The sequence below is a fragment of the Xiphophorus maculatus genome, chromosome 22 (genome assembly GCF_002775205.1).
Source record: "Xiphophorus maculatus strain JP 163 A chromosome 22, X_maculatus-5.0-male, whole genome shotgun sequence".
In the NCBI taxonomy this organism is placed as follows: domain Eukaryota; kingdom Metazoa; phylum Chordata; class Actinopteri; order Cyprinodontiformes; family Poeciliidae; genus Xiphophorus; species Xiphophorus maculatus.
The window spans coordinates 14,500,624-14,522,395 of NC_036464.1; the positions used below are offsets into that span (position 1 = coordinate 14,500,624).

The 21,772-nt window shown below is 37.7% G+C and overlaps 2 protein-coding genes across 5 annotated transcripts; both read left to right on the forward strand.

Annotated features, from left to right (window-relative positions):
* The first annotated feature begins 125 nt into the window (after window positions 1–125).
* LOC102231245 (NFU1 iron-sulfur cluster scaffold homolog, mitochondrial-like) lies at window positions 126–4,176 on the forward strand. Its single transcript, XM_005801570.3, has 8 exons — window positions 126–232; window positions 694–776; window positions 865–1,000; window positions 1,720–1,786; window positions 1,870–1,981; window positions 2,069–2,132; window positions 2,346–2,520; window positions 3,498–4,176. Exons 1-8 carry the CDS (start codon window positions 168–170, stop codon window positions 3,564–3,566), a joined length of 771 nt encoding a protein of 256 aa, XP_005801627.1. The 5' UTR covers window positions 126–167; the 3' UTR covers window positions 3,567–4,176.
* A 635-nt stretch (window positions 4,177–4,811) lies between these two features.
* Window positions 4,812–21,685, forward strand: ccar1 (cell division cycle and apoptosis regulator 1). 4 transcript variants are annotated; one of them, XM_023327514.1, is made up of 26 exons: window positions 4,812–4,903; window positions 6,673–6,834; window positions 7,243–7,421; window positions 7,526–7,645; window positions 7,905–7,937; window positions 8,115–8,311; window positions 8,441–8,567; window positions 9,107–9,226; window positions 11,607–11,799; window positions 11,955–12,099; window positions 12,188–12,343; window positions 12,478–12,703; window positions 13,072–13,185; window positions 13,482–13,648; window positions 14,449–14,659; window positions 15,835–15,918; window positions 16,081–16,269; window positions 16,976–17,167; window positions 17,415–17,645; window positions 17,731–17,866; window positions 17,982–18,070; window positions 18,152–18,292; window positions 18,408–18,528; window positions 18,622–18,804; window positions 20,362–20,567; window positions 20,661–21,685. In XM_023327514.1, exons 2-26 carry the CDS (start codon window positions 6,723–6,725, stop codon window positions 20,736–20,738), a joined length of 3,750 nt encoding a protein of 1,249 aa, XP_023183282.1. In that variant the 5' UTR covers window positions 4,812–4,903; window positions 6,673–6,722; the 3' UTR covers window positions 20,739–21,685. The 4 variants fall into 4 exon arrangements, with proteins under 4 accessions (XP_023183282.1, XP_023183284.1, XP_023183285.1 ...); XM_023327516.1 differs by having other exon boundaries at window positions 12,191–12,343; XM_023327515.1 differs by lacking the exon at window positions 4,812–4,903 and adding an exon at window positions 5,159–5,177.
* The last annotated feature ends 87 nt before the right edge of the window (window positions 21,686–21,772 follow it).

The following is a 21,772-nucleotide window of genomic DNA, read 5'->3' on the forward strand; positions in this document are numbered from 1 at the left end:
GATAGATAGAATTTTTTCCCCAACAGTTATTATTATTATTTATTTATTTTTACGTTTACTGCCCTACAGTGATTTTTAATTTAAAATAAAGCATATGATGACAGACTGCTCTGATCAGGCATGTGTGACTTGGACCAAATGGGGTCCTCAACTTCAAAACAAACAAAATGTCGGCGCACATCAGATGGGGACTTCAACGGTTATTACGGGCCCGAAACAAAGCTCTCTTCAGGTTTGACTTGTTTTACCTGTTTTTCATGGTGTGTTAAATGTGTTATCTAACTGATATAACAGATGTAATGCGTAGCAAAGGCCTGTGTAACGCCTACCATTAGCCGCATCTTTGTACGTGGGAGATTTAGCAAGCTAACTACCTAACTACGAAGCAATCGACCGTATTAACGCGCAAATTCATTTGTGTTTATATCAGAACTGATTTAAAAATATTTTAATCCCTGTAATATCACTTTGTAACATTTATGTTATATGTTCTTGACAATCTAAAGAGTTTAAGTTATCGGCTAGTAGTCAGCTAGCACAGATTGTCGGGCTTAGTATGAGCAGAATTATTTTTCTAGCCTTTATTATTATTATTATTAATATTATTTTACATTCGAACCTTACAACTAAAGAGTGGTCGTCATGTCTCCCAGCTAAAAAAAATGTATGACAAACTTTTCACGTTTCTACCAGGCTACCAGATCGTTCACAGACCACAGTATTAAGCTTCAGGGGAGTTCAGAGTCAGCCAGGGACAGGAACTACATACTTCTCAGGTGAGACGTATGACAGACTTTATCATCCTGTCATTCAAGTAGAAAGTGTTAAACCCAACCACGCAGCTTGTTTTGTGACGTTTTTCAGCGAGGAACCTGTCCATCCAGACTCAAGAAACTCCAAACCCAAAAAGCTTGAAATTCCTCCCAGGGAAGCCTGTGCTTGGAAGCGGTACGCAGGACTTTCCTTCTCCGAGCTCAGCTGGATCTTCATCTTTAGCCAGGTAATGGGTCAAATATACTGCTGTACTCTGACACACTGGTTCTAAATAGTATGCCCAAAACATAAAATTAAATAACACAATAATATAGTATTCAAGTTGAATCAATAATTATTCATATCACAATTAACACTTCTGATGACCAGCAACTGAATTAAATATGTTTACTGTTAGAACACTAAAGCAATGATTGAAAAACTTTTTTTTTTAAAAAAGAGACAAAATACAAACATAAATTGCACATTTTAAAATACACTTGCATTATTTGTCAAAAAGCATACCGTATGTACACACATTAAGCAAAAATAGTAATCAGCTGCCTTTACTGTTCATTGGTTCTTCTTCTTTCTGCTGCCAAAATATCCCCAGCCTGTCCAGATATAAACTACTAAATCACTCAATGTTAGAGAAGTTTAACATTTGGTTCACCCATTTTGCTGCCATGTGTAAAGATCAAAGCAGCAGTCCAAGTAAAAACCCGAGAATAGTGTTTTTTGGGGATTATTGCCAGGTCATAATTTTAATCCTGTGGCTGATTGAGTATGATCATTGCTGTCCTCATTTTGACTCTGTCAGGATCAATGCCCATTACATTATAACCAGATATAGTTCTAAAGATTAAATATTATTAGCACTTGTCTGGAAAAAAACACAACACGCTGGTTATGACTTTAATGTGTTTCTATTTTTACTCTTTAACTAAACATTTGTGACTCCTTCAGGGACCTGTTTGAAATTGAGGGAGTGAAAAGTGTGTTCTTTGGCCCTGACTTCATTACTGTCACTAAAGTAAGCACTAAATATACAGCTCATCTCAGTGAGAGTATTGTTTGTAAGGAGGATCACACGAGATGTCTTATTTTTACTGTCAGACGGACGAGGATGTGGAGTGGACGGACATTAAGCGGCATGTTTTAGATGCTATTTCCAAGTTCTTTGAGAGTGGGGACCCAATATCAACAGGAGCCGTGCACCGTGAAAGCAGTGAGTTTTTGTTAACAGCCATGTCCAGGTTGTGGCTTGTATGAACACTTTGACATTTTACAATATTTTATGTTTCCTTTGGAACAGCTCTTTCTGAAGATGATGATGATATTGTATCTATGATAAAGGAGCTTCTGGACACCAGAATTAGGTACAAAACCTACAAACTTGTCACTGTCTGCATGTATCTGTTTCACCCAAGTAAATCACTATGTGATTATGCAGATACTGATAAGAAAAGAAAAAAAAATACATGTCCTGCTGACAGTTTTCCTTCTGCTGTTATGAGATAAAAAATTTTAATCAGTCTGTCCTCCATGCCTCTGTTCTGATTAAATGTGTGTTATCTCTTTACCTCACAAAGACCTACAGTGCAAGAGGATGGAGGCGACGTCATCTATAAAGGCTTTGAGAACGGCACTGTAAAGTTAAAGCTGGTTGGATCCTGCACAGGATGTCCCAGCTCGACGGTTACTCTGAAAAACGGAATTCAGAACATGCTGCAGTTCTATATACCAGAAGTGGACAACGTGGAGCAGGTGTTTAACTAAATAACTTTTTTTTTTTTTTCACCTGCAATTTGGGTTTGTGTGTGAGTAAAAAGCAGTTTGCATTTTTTTTTTTATAGTTGATACAATAGAACTATTTTTAAAAGCTATTTTATGGGCACACAAGAAGTTTTTTATATAGATATTTTAGTAATGGCACATTCATGAATTAAAAGTAACCTTAGCAAAAGATATCATTTCTTTCAGATACAGACCCATTACATTACTAAAAGGTTCATTTATTTCAGTGACACAGTTCATAAAATTAAACAGATTATATATTTTTTGTACTTTTAGAATGATGTTTTAAACTTTTATTTTTGTTACATTTTCCCACTTACAGATAATTAAAACATGACATTTAAGATTGAAATATTACATCATACCAATGGAAACATTTTAAAAACAAAACATGGGCTTAATGAAAAGCGTGTTTAATACCTTTTAATGCTATACATTAAGACAATAACAATAAAATAAATGACTTATGATGTAAATTCATAATAAAATGAATTTAACCAGTATTTTTGCCACAGAGGAAAGCAGTAGAAACATACTGTTCAACTCAATAAGAACACGATATTTATTAAATTCCTTGCCTTAAAATTCTTTAATCTAGTTGAACTTAACAATACCTCTGGGACTAAAGATGTGAAATAACTGTGATAAGCAATTAATACTTTGTTTGTTACTATATAAGTTTAAATGAGAATGTGGTTACAACAAAAGCTGCACCAACATTCATTCGTTCAATAAACAATAAAGAAATGATCAATTGCAAGTTTAAAGTTACGTAAATTATAAACAAAGCAACATACAAACCACTATCAAAAATATTTTTCAAATTATTAAAGGGGGGTTACATTTGCTCTAAAATCTTTGTCTTACAACTTTCTTATATGTTTAGGTCTTATAGTGTAAGGCAACACAGTCACAATTACATTACTAATGTTTCATCTTTTGCCTAGGTGGAAGACGAAGTGGATGAAATTAATTCAAAGGTTTTTGAAGAAGTGGAGCGTAAGCTACAAGAATAAGAACGTCAGCGACAAACAACTTGCTTATGAATTCTGTCAGAAGAGAAATATCTGTAAACATGTGAGAAAACAGTATTTCTGTTGTTGCTCATACTGAATGAAAAACATGCAGAGAGAAAATTATTTCCAGAGTTTCTTTTGCCTCTGAACTAAATATTCTTACTGTAATTTGCATTAATATACTTTATGCCCCTGTTCCTAAACAAAGATGACATACTGTATACAGAAAATGTTGTTTTTGTTGCTATAGAAAAGTTTTTTTTCTGATTGTTGTAAATGTAGTGTTGTATTTATTTCTTATAAATATTGTACATTAAGAAAGAATATTTTGCTAAGATGATGATGATGATTTTGTGAAAGTTGATGACAGTGGTTTATTTCCTCCAGGAAAATTAGCCAGTTATTTGCATTTGCTCCTGCTTCAAACATTATAAAAGAAGGTTAAACTTAGGAAATTATTACATTATTTAAATAAATGAATGGAGAAAAATGATTAGATTATCTATTGTGTGATAGTCGGTTTATCATATGAAACCCCAAAGGTTATTAATATGCATTGTGTTTCACTTTGTAATTTTACTATATCACATTAAAATTTACTTTGACTGTTTTTCTATTGTGTCTATCCCTCATCTCAGATGGTTTATCATGAAGAAAAATGAGCTGCACAGATTTTTTTTAAAAACAGCAGACTGACTGTGAGAGCTGCAGAGTAAAGTAATACCTATGTGACAATGAAACAGCTGATTTTGATAAGAACATGAATGTAGTTTCCTCAGGATTTATTCAGACATGCTTTTGCAGTTAAATAAGGATGAAGCCTCTCCTTAATGATCTTCTATATTAAGCGAAAGCTGAAATCTGTGCACAGATTTTAAAATATAGCTTTTTGAGCCAACTATAAGTATTTGTATCTATTATCTATTTGCCTGCTGCTATAAAGCCAAAGTCATCAAAGGTTAAGTTGACATTTAAAGGTGAACTGACCATTTTTCTCATATTTCCAAAACTCAAAGTGTAATCTGACTTCAGGTAATTTTCCCACTTTTCATACTCCGGAGAGGAACTGTTTGTGGAAACTTTTCCTAAACATCGTCAAACAATTGTCAATTTAATTGTAATTTTAAAACAAATCTAATATGTTGGAGGTCATACGTTGAGAAATTTAACTGAGTGAAATATAAATAGTACTGTAAAGTGGCTTAAGAACAAACGAGCATAAGATTATCCCAAATACAGTAAATAGGTAAACCAATTTATGCTGACTTTGCCACATGGATCAGGGTAGCCTTCCTGCGCATGCGCAATTTGCATTAACAATCGCCAGAGGTACATCGGTGAGTGTTATAGTATTTTATTTAGCCAATATTTAATTTCGCTTTCTGATCATTGATTATAGTCATTATTAAAGCGGACAGGACGGACACTGTTGTTTTACCTCGATTTTTCGCGGTTTCAACCTTTTCTCGTTTACTGCTAACTGCCAGGGCCTCGCGCTCGTTATTGAACTAGCACGAGGCTAACATGGCAACAAAGCTAACGGTCTGGAGATGCTAGCTGTCTGTTGTGCAGTTGCAGTCCCACTGTTGAATGTGCTTAGAGCTGAATAAGGTGCGTTTGGATAATGTAAGGACAGTCACAAGAACGTTGCGTGCAAAAATATTTAATAACATGCCAATCACTGCAACCATTGCCGCTTTAGCTTTCGCCGGACAAATGTGAGAAATCGTGCTACTTTACCTGCTAAGGCTGCTCAACTGTCAGTCCGTGGCTAATGTTAGCTAGATTGAGCGTCGAGTTCGCTGCTGTGTCAACCTCTGTTGAAACCTTAGAAAACTATTTATAAAATGTATTAGGAGCTTTCATATATTTAGGCCATATTTGTCTAAATTATGAAAAAATAGTGCAATAAATATCATTTTGTGATTTGCCACTCTAAAGCCTGTTTAATTTGCGAGCTTTTTAACAGCTGCTTTGTCTGCGTTATTTCAGTAAATTATTTATGAAATTATCTATAATTTAATCGAATTTCTTTAATGCGATTGAAGTACACTTGCAGTAAAATAAAACCGTTCCGTATAATAGTTTAAATGTTTTTTTGTTGTTGTTGTTGGTTTTAAAGCCGAGCCTCTCTGTTTCCCTCTGTAGTGCACTGTAAGAAGCTGTTTTACTTGTAAACAATCTCAGTAACTGCATATATCCGGGGACATCTTGTGGCTAAAACCCACACCGATTTCAGTGGAGTACTACCACCTCCACTTCCTTATGTAAATAAACTTTATTTGGCTAAATTTAATTACTGACTCTGAGGTTAATGGACCTTTTTTTAACTCCAATGGCACAACATAGTATTTGCAAAATTATAGATGACTAAATTTAAAACGTTGCTCACCTATACCCAAACATTTCCATCTTTGTTATTAAAAGATAACCAACACAGCAAATAAAAACCCAATGAAGCTACATGTGGTCATTTTTCATACTCACTTCTTCCTTTTAATACAGTTCAAATTGTGTATCCATTGACATTACTAATATTAGTAAACAAAATTAATCAAATCAGTGATGTGTAATCAAATTTACTAATCAAATTAGTAAACACTAATTTGATTAGAGATATTGTGTCTTGTCTCTATGCTGTAACTGCGAAGTAATTTCCCTGCTGGGATGAATAAAGTACTTCTATTCTATTCTATTCTATTCTATTCTATTCTATTCTATTCTATTCTATTCTATTCTATTCCATTCTATAAGAAAATTAATGAACATGGCATATTCATTAAGCTTAAAAAGTATATATTTCTTATCTTCAGAATTGTCTTTGATGAGCATAAAAACACTATAACTAGCATTGTTTATAACAAAATTAAATTAACATAACATGATAAGCGGTAAGCACGTTAAAACTATGGATAATAGTTATTTTATCTTGCTAACTTTGTTTTAAATTGATCCTTTATTTACATCAAAAGTAATGGTCATGTCACCACTCTAATCTCTTGATTGTGATGCAAATGATTTTATTTATAAGGTAATTGTGCTTTATACCATGCTAAACATTTGTTTTGGACTTCAGTTTGTCTCATATTTGATTTATGTTTTTCAGCAGCAAACAGAGACCTGGTAAACAGAGTCAGCCCTAACCCTGAATGAGTCATGGCCCAGTTCGGGGGACAGAAAAATCCACCGTGGGCAACTCAGTTTGCTGCCACAGCTGTGTCTCAACCGGGTCACTCAGGACAGTCTCTTGACCTCAACAGCCTACACTGTAAGTAAGGCAAGCCGAAGCCTCCGGGCAGATAAACACTTGCTCGTAGGTTTCTCAGAAAATGACTAAGATGTTTCACTTTGGCACATTTTGTTTCTAATAGACGGTCTTAAATTTCTTTGATTTTTTTTTTTTCTACCTATTGATTATATAATATGATTGGACCAATCTGAATTAAATTTGTATGCATTTACCAGCAATTGGAAAGCTGATAGTTGGGTGAAGGTTTATATATTAAAACATAAAAGCAAGCACTATTGGTGATCTCTTAATCAGCAGTATTGATGTACTTTTAAAGATAACAGTTACTGTTGGGTCTGAATTGATTCTCTTTTACAGTAACATTATATATGTAGCGGCATCTGTCTCCTCATTGTTATTATATTTATTATTGTTTAACTCTTGCAGCTCTAGGGGTGCAACAGCCGTCTCTCCTTGGAGCGTCCCCCTCTGTGTACTCTCAGCAGTCAGCCTTGGCTGCAGCTTCTCTCAGTAACCAGTCTGCAGCAAACTATCAGCTGTCTCAGCAAACTGCTGCTTTGCAGCAGCAAGCTGCAGCGGCCGCCGCAGCAGCAGCTCTACAGCAGGTCAGTCACAATAGTTGTCCAGACCTCGGGCAAAGATCTGTTCATTTTGTCACTGTCTATTGTAACACTTTAACCACTGGCTATGATCCTGTCATTGTTTGCAGTCACAGATCAATTCAGCACTTCAGCAGTATCAGCAGCAGCAGCAACAACAGCAGCAGCAGCAGCAACAACAGCAACCTCCCCAGCAACCACCTCAACAACTGTATAATGTACCTCATCAGGTGAAGAACAGTCTTGTATCACTTTTTTGAGTATCTGGACTAAGTTTTGTCTGAAGAAGAAGGTATTCTACATTTTTATTTTAGATTTCTTGCAGCAGCGTATTATAACTTAGCTTTGTTTTATTCATTTTGTTATGCTAATATGTAAGATCATGTATAAATAAGAGTTGTCAAAATGCAATAAGAGAGACAAGACAACTTTGCTTTAAGTTAAGAAAATGATCACATTTGTGATGATCACATTTTGTTCATTTCACAGCTCCCTCAGCCTCAGCAGGCGCTGATCTCTCAGGTAAATCCAGACCATACATACCATACAAACTGCTTTAGTGTTTTTCTTTTAATGTTTTCTGTTGATTTTAAAGAAGTAGGAAAACATTTATTACTATTATATGTCACTTTCTGTCCTTGTAGCAAACAATGTGTCTATAAAGTTGAGAGTTTTTAATTATCTCCATATAACCTTCAGCCCCCCGTCGCATTGCCCACCAGCCTGAGCTTGTCCAACCCTCAGCAAACGGCCCAGATTACTGTGTCGTATCCAACGCCACGTTCAAGCCACCAACAGCAGACGCAGCCTCAGAAGCAGCGAGTCTTCACTGGTGTTGTCAATAAGTTACATGACACGTTTGGCTTTGTAGATGAAGATGTCTTCTTTCAGCTAAGGTGGGGAAGTGTTATTGTCAGACGGTCTGTTACCTTGTAGAAATGAAATACTAGATATAGTTCTATCTATTTTAAGCTACTATAATGTTACACTTTGTGTGTAAATGTCCTTTTTTAAACCTTCCATAGTGCTGTGAAAGGAAAAACTCCCCAGGTCGGTGACAGGGTCCTAGTGGAAGCTGTGTACAACCCTAACATGCCCTTCAAGTGGAACGCCCAACGCATCCAGACTTTACCTCAGCTGGCAAATCAGTCGGTGAGAGCATTCACAGCTTTATGTGCTCTGCTAGTAATTTTCATTTCAAAATGCATTTAAGTCATTCTTGTTTTGCTCTTTTTTATTTTCTCATTTTCATGAATAACAAATTATTAAAACACTAAACTTCATATATAGAAAAGTTGACAAGTTTCAATGAATTATTACCTTTTAATTACATTTAATTAAATCAGATGTTGTTGCACATTATTTAAAAAAGGGGATATAAAACCAACTTATTTGCGACTGGTTGAGTCTCTTAAGTAGAGTTCGTCTGGCTATTTGCTTAAGTTTATTTGTCTTTATTGCTCTGAGTAGATCTTGTAAAGTTTGCTGACTGTCCTCTCCAGCATGCCTGGAAAATGCCAGCTTACTTATTTTATTTCTAAATATCCAGAACAGGATTTCCCAGGTTCATTTTAAACTTTGGAAGACCTTTACCTTGTCGTTTATACTGCATCGCTGTTTTTCTTTTTTTTTTTTTTTTAAATCCTTTTATCTCTCTGACCTTTTACTGTTGTGTTCTCAATCCCTCCTAGCTTCAGCAGCAGCCTCAGCCTTTACCTCAAGCTTCCCCACAGCTCGGCAGCCTTTACAGTGAGCCAGGAATGCAGCTCCGCTACACAGATATGCACTCTGCTGCGGACAACAGACAAAATGTAACCATCTAGTCCTGAAATACACACTCTTGCTCACCCATTAGATTTTTGTGTCTGTTTTTGTGACTTTTGTTTTATGTGCAGTATTAATGGGTGATAACAATCTTAACAGTGGTTTTTTTTCAATTTTGTTTCTATATTTCTCCTACAGAAGCTGCTGGTTTACTGTCATTATGGAGTGGGGCCTAATGTTTCCTTAGATGTTAATGTAAAATGTAGTCATTGTTTGTACCGCAAATGTTGCTGATGAGGAATCATTTCTGCAGAAAAAGGTGTAAAAACAAGTCAAAGGCATGACGGTTTATAAATTCAAAGATTTTCACCGACAGTTCCTCACAGTTTGAGGGATTTCAGCCTGTGAAGGAAATCCTCAAGTAACTGAAACCTTGATTATTTCTATTATGTTATTTTAACATAGGTTCTCATGGATTCCACTGAGGTTTTAGTTGCACAGTGGGTTAGAGTAATCAGATTAGATTTGCTGTTCTTTTCTGATCACCCTTGCCACAGTTTTGCACTGATTCAAAATGCATTGAGTTACCCATAAAGCTTTATAGACCTAAAAATGACTTATTAGACCAATTTATGTCATGTGAACAGAAACTGTTATCAACTGCATGCATTAATAGACACAGATATTATTGTTTGTCCTTTTTAAGAAAGATTTACCCAGTTGTTAAACTTGCATGCAATATATTCTTGGTTTTGAAGCATATCCATGATTATTTATACCAGGGGTTCCCTAACCTTTCTATGCCGGTGCCCCCTAAATCACATTAGATTCTGGCCGGGGACTTCCTTTGTAAACCCACAGACAATGGTACAAAATATTTTTATTTAAAAAAACATTGACTTTTAGTCACTATTCAATAATTTGAATAATGAAGTGGGATGATAACAACCAACTAAAAGTGAGTTTACTTGGCTATGAGTCCTTAGGGGATTTTTTGCAGCAGTGTCCTCCACAGCAGGGCTGCTGCACGGTCCCTCTGGTTGCTTTCTTGACAGAAACATTTCAGTTTCTGTCAAATTGAAATGTTTGACAGAAATGTTTGAAATGTTTGCTTGAGGAGCAAAGTAGATTGATGAATTTGACAATCATAAAGATGAGGGTGATGTATAACATTTTAATAAATTATTTTAAGTTATATTTTATAATAGTAATTTAAAAAGTGATTAGAATTTATATTAAAAACAATTCTAATCAAATATGTAAAAAGAAACTATAAAAATACTTGGTGTATTTATTTCACACTAGGAAAATACACCAAACTATACACTGCACTGGTTATTGGCAGGACTGAGAATGTGGGATGACATGGCATTTAGCATTTTTCACTGGCACATTGGTGACATTTTATTTGATAAGTCGAGACCATTGCCCATGAGATGTATCGCTGCAAAGAAAAAAAATAGCTGATGTTGCCTAACAATGTGGTATAAAACAATCATAGATTCACACCTTGTTGATAAACGCACTATTGCACAGTAGGAACTGTGTTAACACCTTAGAGTTCTAACACATTAGAGGTTATGGTGAACTTTAAAGGTGTGATAACCGAGACTGAGGGTAAAAATAAATAATGACCCCAAATGTTCCAGTTCTACCACATTTCTGCTAGGGCTATATTTGGGGATAATGTTTTTTTTTTTTTCAACAGAACTTAATCACTTCTGGTTAAAATTTGTGCGGTCTCTCCTAAAAGGAGCATTGAAAAACCTTTTATGCTAAGCAGTGTTTTTGTTATGGTTTTAGTAGTTATGAACACATCTGTTTTTGTTTTCATGTATTTTAGTCTGTTGTAAGTGTTTGGGATTGATTAAAATAGAATAAATATCAGTACGTTTTACACCTTGGAAAAAATAGAAGATGTTACATTTTTTTTGCTAATATTAATGTGATACATTTTTCACAACTGTTGTAGAAAAGAAAATCACATTCCGCACTTTAGCATTGAACTTCCGTACATTGACATCTGCAGCATTCACTTTAAAAGATAAGCATTGCTTGTTCTGTTTGGAGGTAAATCATCAAATTACAAAATGCAAAAATATTAGTTTTCATAATTATGTTTAAAGTTTAGGATAAAGAACAAGACAGAATGAAATCTAAAGCTCTTCTTCTGTTTTAGGACATCCTGTATGAAAAACGAGATTTCTCCAGGTCTTTGTTTCAAGCAGCCCTGTCAGACTTTCTCCCAGCTTCTGTCTTCTGAATAATCACTGATCCACAGTCTATCTGTTTTAGCAGTTGTTTTGTGCAGTCTTTGGCAAGTTCGAGGTTCATTCTGTTCGACGTTTTTTTTTTTTTTTTAAAGACATTTCTTTCCCAGATTTAAAAATCTTTTCATGCGTTTTCTTTTTTCCATGTTTGGTGTAGAGCCAGGCTCAGGCTTCTAACATGATCAAGTCAGCCCCAACCATGCTGCAGTCGCTACCTCCCCCAACCACGTTCAGTGTTCAAGCCCAGGCCCCCCCACCCTCCCTCCTGCAAGCCCAGCTGTCTGCTGCCTCTCTGGCGCCTCTCCTTCAGAACCCCCCTCAGCCTCTGCTCCCTCAGCCTCCAACCAAAGGTACAATCTCATGCTTTTGGTTTAGAAGTTGATGCAGATTGCTTACTTTCACTATGATTTTTTAGATCTGATTTTAATTTCAGTTTGTAAAACATTAAACCCATAAAGAAGCTTCCTCTTTTTGTGATGTGATGAGTGTTTCCCTCTGTGTCCAGATGTATTTGCTGGCGGTTTGCTTCAGCCCCCTGTGAGAATAATGCCGCAGCCGCAGACCCTCCGACGAATCGAGCCTCCGACTCGTTTCACCACCCGAAACGATCGAGGTCCTGAACTCATCCTCCGGACTAAGGAAGAACGCAGGTGCGACGTTTTACAGTCTGAATGTAGCTGTTGCCTCTGTCTCCGTCACATGATTTAATCACTGGAGTGTTTTCATGCAATTCTTCAGCAGAGACAGAGACCGTGAGCGGAGGCGATCTAGAGAACGCTCTCCCACCCGCAAACGATCTCGAGACCGCTCACCGAGACGGGAACGCTCCCCCAGACGTCCACGCAGAGTGCTCCCACGCTACACGGTCCAGTTTTCCAAGTTCAGCTTAGATGGGTGAATATGATCGCTGCTTATTGCGTTGAATGCGGGAATAGATCAAGAATACTTACCAGTATTCAGAATGTGATTCTGAATATGTCAAGAATGTGATTGCTGATGTTTCAACTGCTCTTTATTTTCTTTTTCAGCTCCAGCTGCGACTTGATGGAGTTGCGGCGGCGCTATCAGAGTCTCTACATTCCCAGTGACTTCTTTAACGCGGTTTTCACCTGGGTGGACGCCTTCCCTCTTACAAGACCCTTCCTGTTCAGTAACGTCTGTAACTTCCACATCTTGCACAAAGAAGTAGATCCTCCAGTCAAGAACACAGCTGTGCTGGACCCTCCTGACGTTAACCACACATACAGCGCAAAGGTACAATATTTACTGATAAATATGTTGAATATATGCTGCTTTTTTAAGCTTATAAAGTAGTTAATGTAAAGAATATTTTAAGGTTCCTCTCTGAAGACATTTTGTTTTTGTTGACGGGTTAAAACTGTGGAACAGTTTTTATGTTATGTTCTGTCAGGAAACATCAATAACACTCAAAGCTATTCTGTCTATAAATGCTAGCTAAACAAATCAATCTGACTCGTGATCAGAGTCTAAAACAACCTGCTGAAGTTTCAAAGATGAAGACAGGCAAGCTCTCGGCTGTCTTATTGGGGTTCAGTTAGATTAATGTACAGCTGTGTATTTCTAAACAAAAGAACCCAAAGTGGTGTTTGTCTTTGTTTCAGGTCATGCTGCTTGCTAACCCCAGTCTAGAGGAGCTTTACCACAAGTCGTGTGCTCTGGCCGAGGACCCCCAGGAAGTCAGAGACTCCTTCCAACATCCTGCTAGGCTCATTAAGGTATGTCAGACCCTCTCTGCATTTTCACCATGATGTATAGAAGCTGTTCCATTGCTGAGCAGCTGTGTGGAAAAATAATGACTGATCTTGGCTCTTTGAATTTAAAAATGATTTTACTTTGTAGTTGTGGATTCTTTGAGGTATGAATATTTCTCCCACCTGATGGCCTTTTTTGATTCTTTTTATGTCTTTATTGTCTCCGGTTTCCACTCTCTTAACCTCTTCAGCATTTTTCTCTTCCGTATTTCAACCTAACTGTTGTGCTTTCTTTTGCTCCCTTTCCTCTTCGCCTTCAGTTTTTGGTGGGCATGCGAGGTAAAGACGAGGCCATGGCAATTGGAGGTCATTGGTCTCCCTCTCTGGACGGAGCGGACCCAGAGAAGGACCCGTCTGTCCTCATAAAGACAGCCATACGCTGTTGCAGGGCACTCACAGGCATAGACCTTAGTCTGTGTACTCAGTGGTAAGTACTGCTCTTCTCAGAACTTTCATTTATCCCCTATTTACAATATTTAAGCTTAAGAGTTAGTTTAACTATTAAATTTTATATAAATGATACATTTCATTTTTTTCTACATAAAGCTTGTTCAATATTACTTGTCTCTCTTCTGCATTACTATTATTATTCTGCTGTTAATTTGCAGTTTATTATTATTTGTTGTTCATTATCCTTCTGGAACTTGTGTGTGTTGTCTTGGCTCTCTCCGTGAGATTCTGCTCATACGTTTTGTTGTGATAAAACCCAAACGCATGGACTTGGTGACTGGAAGCTGTAGCCTGGAGCAGAAGACCATTACTTTGTCTTTTTTTTATTTCATCATTTATTTTCTATTCTCCCTGTTAAATATTTCATATATTTAACTGGCTTTCAGTGTCTCTTGATTCTGTCTCTCTTTGCACAACTCTAATGTAGTGCATTAAGTGTATCCTAGGTTTAATGCAGAACGCTCATCCAGTAATTGGCTGAAACTGTAACGGGGTTGAGTTTTGGGGTATTATTATTATTTTTTGTTATTGTCTGTTGTTGTTGTTTTCAAAATGGCTGCCGTAACCTGTGACAACAGATGACAAGCTGCAGACTGGGTCCATTTGTCTGTGCTGAGTGTTGTGTGGGAGCCGGGTCAATGCAATGATTTCTGTGATCATTCAGTAACCGGATGGGAGGGGAGTAGCTGTAGAAGGCTTGCCCTAGAAAGGCTCGCCTTTGATTCTGTGCCGTGACCAGAATGTTTCTTTCCAATGCACCCTCTTCCTTTGCGACAGGTATCGTTTTGCAGAGATTCGCTATCATCGGCCGGAGGAGACACACAAGGGGCGGACAGTCCCCGCTCATGTGGAGACAGTGGTTTTGTTTCTTCCGGATGTTTGGCATTGTCTTCCTACCCGCTCAGAGTGGGAAGTGCTGTCACGGCGACTCCGGGAGCAGCTGGCTGAGAAGCTGTCGGCCGAGCGAAAGGAGGCGGATGGAGAACAGGCACTGAACCGCTAATCCTTCTCTTCTCATTTCCGCTTCTCACAGGAAGGCACAGGAATTACAAAACAGAAAACACACACACATCGCAGATACACAGCAGACATAAAGCACAGCGCACCCTACAGACACATCAGTACGAACACAGGCATATTAATGCTCCACCAAACCTCACCTAGACTTCTTCTGTTTACTCCTTCTCCACCTGCCCCCCTTTTTCCTCCGCTCGAACTCCTCCATTCCTCCATCAGCACCTCCACCTTCCCTCACATCCAGCAGACACATACAGTGGAAGCAGTGAGACTAGGTTGTGTTGTGCAGGCCCCAGTCGCAAATGGCAAAACAGCTTCCAGTTCCCTAAACACCTTGTGATTAGGTGCTGTCCTGATGCTGTGATTTATTTTATTTTAATTTTCTGTTAACTTGGATGGCCTAACTGGGCTTTTAAAAGCTTATTTATTAATTTGTTTAATCAATTTGAACCAGCGGTCAGTTCTTAACTCTGGAACTCTGAATTTCAAAACAAGCTGGAAACTGTGGAGCCACTTGCGTGCACATAATGTTTGTTGTAGAAATGTGTATATTTATAATTTTTGTTTTTTTGTTCTTCACATCAATTTGATACCTTCTGACAACGAAAAGAGAATCTCCCCAAAGTCTTGTTGCTTGTCTGTTCTTATTGTTGGATTCAACGCTCTCATTTGGACTGTACATAGAACTTGGTTTTTCCAGGGCCGTATTTTGGACAGAAGTCTCCTATATGATGTAGACATGTAAAACTCCTAAGTGGGAATTCCCCAGACGTAGAGCATGTTAGGGCTACCCTATCCTCAGTTCACCTGATGTACCCACACGCCTTTTGGTCATACCTCTCATTGATTTTTGACCTTTTTTGTGTTCCACAGATTGATTGATTGGCAGCTGGGGGAAATTTCTGTTGGTTTTTTTATTTTTTATTTTTTTATGAGAGCTAGAGAGCTTCCCTGTGTACACTTCAGTAGCAGTGGACTTAAACACAGCCAAGCTCACTAGAACAAGGCAGTGAAAGACAGATGAGACCTTGCTTCTTGCACGGATCAACTTTGAAAGCTTATTAAATCCATGAAATGTGCTCTGACTGTTGTCCTACCTCTCCCCCCCCTCCCGCCTTCTCTCTATTTGAATAATTTTCTATCAAGGAGGAAGAGGAAAAAGACGACGAAGAGTCTAAGGATGTCAGTATTGCCACTCATTGGACTAAACTTGACCCGAAATCAATGAAGGTAGGGTTCAAAATGAGAAGAAAATTGATTCTAGAACAAAGTTTCTTATATATATATATATTTATAGTTGCATGTGAATAAACAGTGTTTTGCTTCATTTTTCATTATTTTAAGTTAAATGTGCAATAAAATGAAACATATTTAGGTTTGCTCCTCTTGTAGGTCAATGACCTCCGTAGAGAACTTGACTGTCGCACTCTGAGCTCAAAGGGATTAAAGTCCCAGCTCATAGCACGCCTCACCAAGCAGCTGAAGGTGGAGGAGCAGGTGGAGGAGTCCAAAGAGCCCGAGAAACCAGAAGTTAAAGTGGCAGAGGAAGAGGAGCCGCCTCGCACCGAGGACGACAAAGAGGTACTGGCTCGACTGTTCATGAGGAAATGGTCTAAAGACGTTTTCAGTCATCTGGTAACGACTTATTAATGACATCAACACATGAAAGTGCCTAAATGTTGAACACGAGGGCAAAACTAGTAATTTAAAATTGTAGGAAAATAGTTTAGCTTCTTCGTTTCCCCAGGAGTTGAAAAAAAAACATGTTTTAGTGAAGATTTTAATGTTTTAGCGGAATTTTTTAACATAGCCTTCGGTCATAAGGGTTCTCATTGATGATGTGAGTAATTTTTCTAAATTAATATGAAGAATTTATGAATTTGAAGTTGTATGAAAGTTTAATATGTACTATTTTTTTTAATTTATCTGATCGTGTAAAAAATGATTGTCGTGTTACTGCTCTTTCTCTATTACTTGGCTTAAATTGTGCCTAAGGTTTAAAGCAGTGTTTCCCAACCCTGGTCTTCAAGGCACACTGTCCTACATGTTTTAGAGATTTCCCTGCTTTAATATGCCTGGTTCAACTGATTGCAGTTCAACAGACGCCTGTTGATCAGTCATCAATTGAAATCAGCTGGACTGAAGCAAGAAAATACCTAAAACATGCAGGGCAGTGAGCCTTGAGGACCAGGGTTGGGAAACACTGGTTTAAAGGGTGAATACTTCCATTGGATTTTCAGTCTTTTTCAGGAAAAAAAACAACACTTTTGATGTTTTTCTTTTATAGGATGATGAAAAAAAGAAGCAGGAAGAGCTTGAGCGCCAGCGGAGAGAAAGGCGCTACATCCTTCCCGATGAGCCCACCATCCTGGTGTACCCCAACTGGGCTGCCAAAAATGGCAAATTTGACTGCAGCATCATGTCCCTCAGTGTGCTGCTGGACTACAGACTGGAAGACAACAAGGAGCATTCGTTTGAAGTAAGACTCTCTTTGCCTTTTAATGACTCAAAAGGAATATTTTGAAAAAGGAGAAACTTGGATACAAAGTTGAGATAGAGAATAAAGGAAAACACTATAGTAACTACAGTATAGTTACATTTATTTGATAAAAGGGTGGAACGAAGACCTCCCTCCCTGCTTTTATCATCAAGACCTCTAACGTTGTGTTTGATTAATTGGACACACTTTTACTACTGCAGAGGTTTATTGTCCTGCTTCCTCACAGGTTTCCCTGTTTGCTGAGCTGTTTAACGAGATGCTGCAGAGAGACTTTGGCTACCGCATCTACAAAGCGCTCGCTTCTCTTCCTGCAAAGGATGAGAAGAAGGAAAAAAAGGTCAAACGGGAGGCAGACAAGAAGGATGCTGAAAAACGGGACATTAAAAAGGAAAAAGAAGAAGAGATTGAGGAGCCGGTAGCAAAAAGGAACAAAGATGATGAGGAGGAGAAAAGAAAGGTAGGTTTAAAAAGCTTAATGCTTTTCTTTATCTGTTAAATGCTTGATAAGTGGCTGTAAAATAATGAGTTACGTTTTGACCCAGTATGATGACAAAACCATCAAAAAGGAGGAGTCTCGGGACGACGATGAAAATGAAGACGAGGGCAGCACAGCCAATGCTGAAGAGTACGACCCCTTAGAAGCTGAAGATGCAGAGGATGATGATGACGACGACGATGGTAATCTACACAGCTTTTGTTTCTCTTCTGTTCAAATTTAAAACTGCTTTATTTTATTTTAATTCAGGTGTTTATTAAATCTGATGTCTAATATGTTTATTTTTCTTTTTGTAAGACAAAGACGACGAAGATTCCAACGACAGGGACAGGAGAGACCGCAGAGACGACCGCAGGTCATCGAAGGACAGATCCTCTAAAGACAAGGTTGGGCCTTCCTCCTGGCAGCCGGATCATTTTGTTACTGATGTAAAGAAACATTGTTGTTATTCTTGTTTTCTGCACCAGGAGAAGAAGCAGATGGTGACCCAGAACAGGGATCTGCTCATGGCGTTTGTCTACTTTGACCAGAGCCACTGCGGCTACTTGCTGGAGAGGGACCTGGAGGACATCCTGTACACTCTGGGTCTGCATCTTTCTCGTGCACAGGTGAACAAAAGCCCAATATTTTTAACTTACTGGGGTAAAAAAGGCAGCATTATGATGCTGCCTTTTTAAAGATTTTTGTTCTTGGTTTTTGCCTCATGTTGATTTCTGTTTTTAGATCAAGAAGCTTTTGAACAAACCTGTGGTCAGAGAGTCTTGTTACTATCGAAAACTGACAGACAGGGGAAAGGATGAAGCGGCGGCCTCCCTCAATGAAGCCCATATAGAAAACCTCATAGGTGAGTCGTGTGTCTAGTGTAATAAAGCAACCAATTTTAATAACAAACAGAAGCGTTTACTAATGCAAACTATTTGTCTTCTTTTCCCGTCAGGCAACAGAGCTCTGCTTCCCAGTCCGAAAGCTCATGCTTCATCAGAGGCGAGTGAGTCTGGTAATCTGATCGTGTACAATGGAGCCATGGTCGACGTCGGCAGCATGATGCAGAAACTGGAGAAGAGCGAAAAGGCTCGAGAGGAGATAGAGCAGAAGCTTATAACTCAGGATGCCAAAATGGGTAAACAGTGGATTGTGCCTTTTTGTAGTTTTGTAGGAAACAAGCTGCACAATACCAGATTCTCTTCAGGACAATGTTTGCATTCAATTTAGAATTTATTACTGTTATACTAGAGATAACACTGTCACATTGTAATTTCTGACAATAAAATGTAATTTTACAGATTAAAAAGCAGCAAAATGATCCATATAGTTTATTACTGACCACACTGGGTTTAATAAGCATCGCAACACTACTGTGGTACAGTTTAAATTGTGAGGTAACGCTAAGTAAAAATACTACATTATCACTACAAACTCTAACAGGGGTCAAATCAAATAGTGTATTGCTGTCAGGTTGTTTGACAAATTATGCTGACTGTTAATTAAAATATATAACACACAGTAAATATAAATCTGTTTACTTGGAATGGAAACGAGACAAATAAGGCCTAATTTACAAAACTCCTACCACTAGATGGCGTAAAGGTCTCCCAGCATAATTTATAATGTGAATTTGTGGAAATAGTCTGGAGGTGAGTTTGAGAGAAATTTGAAACACAAAAAATGCATGGCATGATCTAATTGCCACTACACCAAACTTCAAACAGCAGGAGGAAACTCAATAAAAGCACTTGAAACTGCGGGAATTGTTGAACATAAAGTTTTAGTGGTTCTCAAACCGCAGCGTTTTTATCCTACTACCCACTAATCTCCACATTGCGGTGTTTCAAATTAAACTTTTTTTTGTAGCCGACGGTTTAACGTTTTGATGGTTCTAGCAATTTGCGTGAGTGAGGCATCCCAACACTGTCACATCTTTGTTGGGCGTCTGTAGAGTTTATGACTGTTTGTCGCAACCTTAGTCACTGTGTTTGCTGTAGCTAAGGAACCATCCCTTTAAAGAGCTTAAAGGTGTTTGTTTTACCATAGCTTTCTGGTAAAGATCGCTCTCACTGGGAAAACAAATGTAACAGGTTTTACTTTACTTTATTACTGACGAAGATTATTGAGCATATAATAAACATATATGCTGTAAAAAGTTATTTACTATGAAGAACAAACTTAGCTTTTTTTTCAAAGTTTTTTTTTAAATTATAATTGAATAGTTGTTTGACTTTTTTCCTCCATTAACTGTATTGCTATTGATTAATTTCATTATTTAAGAAAGAAACTGAAAGAATGATCATATTTTGTATATATAATAAACCCAGTTCTTTCAATCTTCATTCCTATGTTAAAGCAAAATTTAATGCTTCACTGATCCGTCAAAACATCTGCAGCGTGTTTGAATCCAAAAAGTGTAATATATTCATATATCGGTTATTAAAATTAGAAAAGAATGAGAGCATGTAAATAAATGATGCAAACCCATTGTTCTTCCTCTCTAAACGAGTTTAACATCTTGTATCTCAAATGTTTAAACTTTTTTTTCAGCTTAAAAAAAACAGAAGCTGACAAAATTGTCCAACTTTTTTCTTATGCTGCGTCTCTTCTATTTTGCTAAATTTATGTTTTAAATTAAGCCAAACCTATATTGTTTTTTGCCCTCATCCTTAAATGTGATTTTTATTCCCAGAGGAGGATGCAAAGCTTAAAGCTCAGCTAGAACACTCCAACAAATCCCTAAGCAAGGAGTTGGAGGAAGTGACGGGCGTGCTCAGCCGAACCGAAGAGACTCTGAGAGCCGTGAAGGAGAAAAAAACCATCTATTATGAGCTGATGAGCAACTCAGCCAATTCCTTGATGACCACGGTCAATGGGCTTTTGGATGTATTAAAGAAGGTGTGCAGTGGTCAACATAAGGCTCTATAGGCTCATGTTTTGTGTGTCGTCTATAATAAGCTCACACACTCTGATTGTTGCCACTTCTTTCAGGATCAAGAAGGTGATTCTGGCGAGAAGGCTGCAGGCGATTCCATTCAGACGTCGCAGACAAACGGCGCCGACGAGTAACTTCGGATAGATGAAGCCAACCTGTAATGTTGATCTCAAATTGTAAATATACCCTGAAAGTGTCACTTGAATCTGTTTTAATTGAGCCTTTTGTCTCCCAGGTATGTGTATAATTTAACTGAGAAGTTTAGATCCCCTGCGTGAAGTTTGACCCCCATGTTTTGTTGACTTTTCCCGTTGAGTCGTTTTAACCAGGACAAAGCATTGAAGCGCTTATTTCCAAACTGACTTAGGTTCAGTTGCTAACATTTTGTTTTGCTGTTGCTTTAGCTTTGTCATGGCCAATGAAGTGCCGTATTGTGGATTTAAATGCCAGTATGTGTGAGTGGTACTTGAGTTTGTTTCTTTTTTTAACAAGCAATAATGATGCTATTTATGTGCTGGATAATTCAGAGAGAACTATAATGAAAATAAACTGACTGGAGAGAGAAGGTCTGGAGGAGCTTTTTTGTGGTTTTGGTTAAAATTTATCTCCCTCTCCTCTGTTTGCTCCAATTATGTTTAACATTCAGTTGGTGGTTCATCTGTTTGACTAGTTTAACAGGTTTCTGATGTTTTTTTTGTTTTTTTTAACACGTATGGCTATGCATGGCTCCTGCCTCTCTTGGACCTTTGTTCTGACTGTATCCACCCACTGACTGCTCCGCCAGCCACAGTGCATCCTGTCTTTACTGTGACAAGCATTTGCTGATTTCTCTGATGAAAGGAAACGCGACATGAACCCAAAGTTAATCTCAATGAATGTGTGTTCAGCTGAAGGAGTGAGCATTTTGAAATCCATCTCTGAACTGTGTGCTGGTTCCGGTTGTTTCTAAGAAAATTTAAAAAAAAAACAAAAAGAGGCTTGATTACATTTAATGTTCTCCAAAGTAGGTGATTTTATTTTTCTATTGAAGATGTACTCTTTGGATGTCTTGTGCAAGAGTAAAGTGGTCCTTTTAACACTACATTGTGTCTGTGTGTGTGTATTGCTTAACAATAAAATATTGTGTGTTTAAATGTATTTTTGGGGGAAATAAACAGTCATTCTAAAT

Excerpts from the sequence above, each read along its gene's own strand:
- LOC102231245 (XM_005801570.3), top strand. The coding sequence starts at position 168 with ATGTCGGCGCACATCAGATGGGGACTTCAACGGTTATTACGGGCCCGA. Across the intron at positions 777-864 it reads AGGAACTACATACTTCTCAG|CGAGGAACCTGTCCATCCAG; the intron begins GTGAGACGTATG and ends GACGTTTTTCAG. Across the intron at positions 1,982-2,068 it reads AGCCGTGCACCGTGAAAGCA|CTCTTTCTGAAGATGATGAT; the intron begins GTGAGTTTTTGT and ends CCTTTGGAACAG.
- ccar1 (XM_023327514.1), top strand. The coding sequence starts at position 6,723 with ATGGCCCAGTTCGGGGGACAGAAAAATCCACCGTGGGCAACTCAGTTT. Across the intron at positions 7,646-7,904 it reads TGTATAATGTACCTCATCAG|CTCCCTCAGCCTCAGCAGGC; the intron begins GTGAAGAACAGT and ends TTCATTTCACAG. Across the intron at positions 17,867-17,981 it reads TGATGATGACGACGACGATG|ACAAAGACGACGAAGATTCC; the intron begins GTAATCTACACA and ends TCTTTTTGTAAG.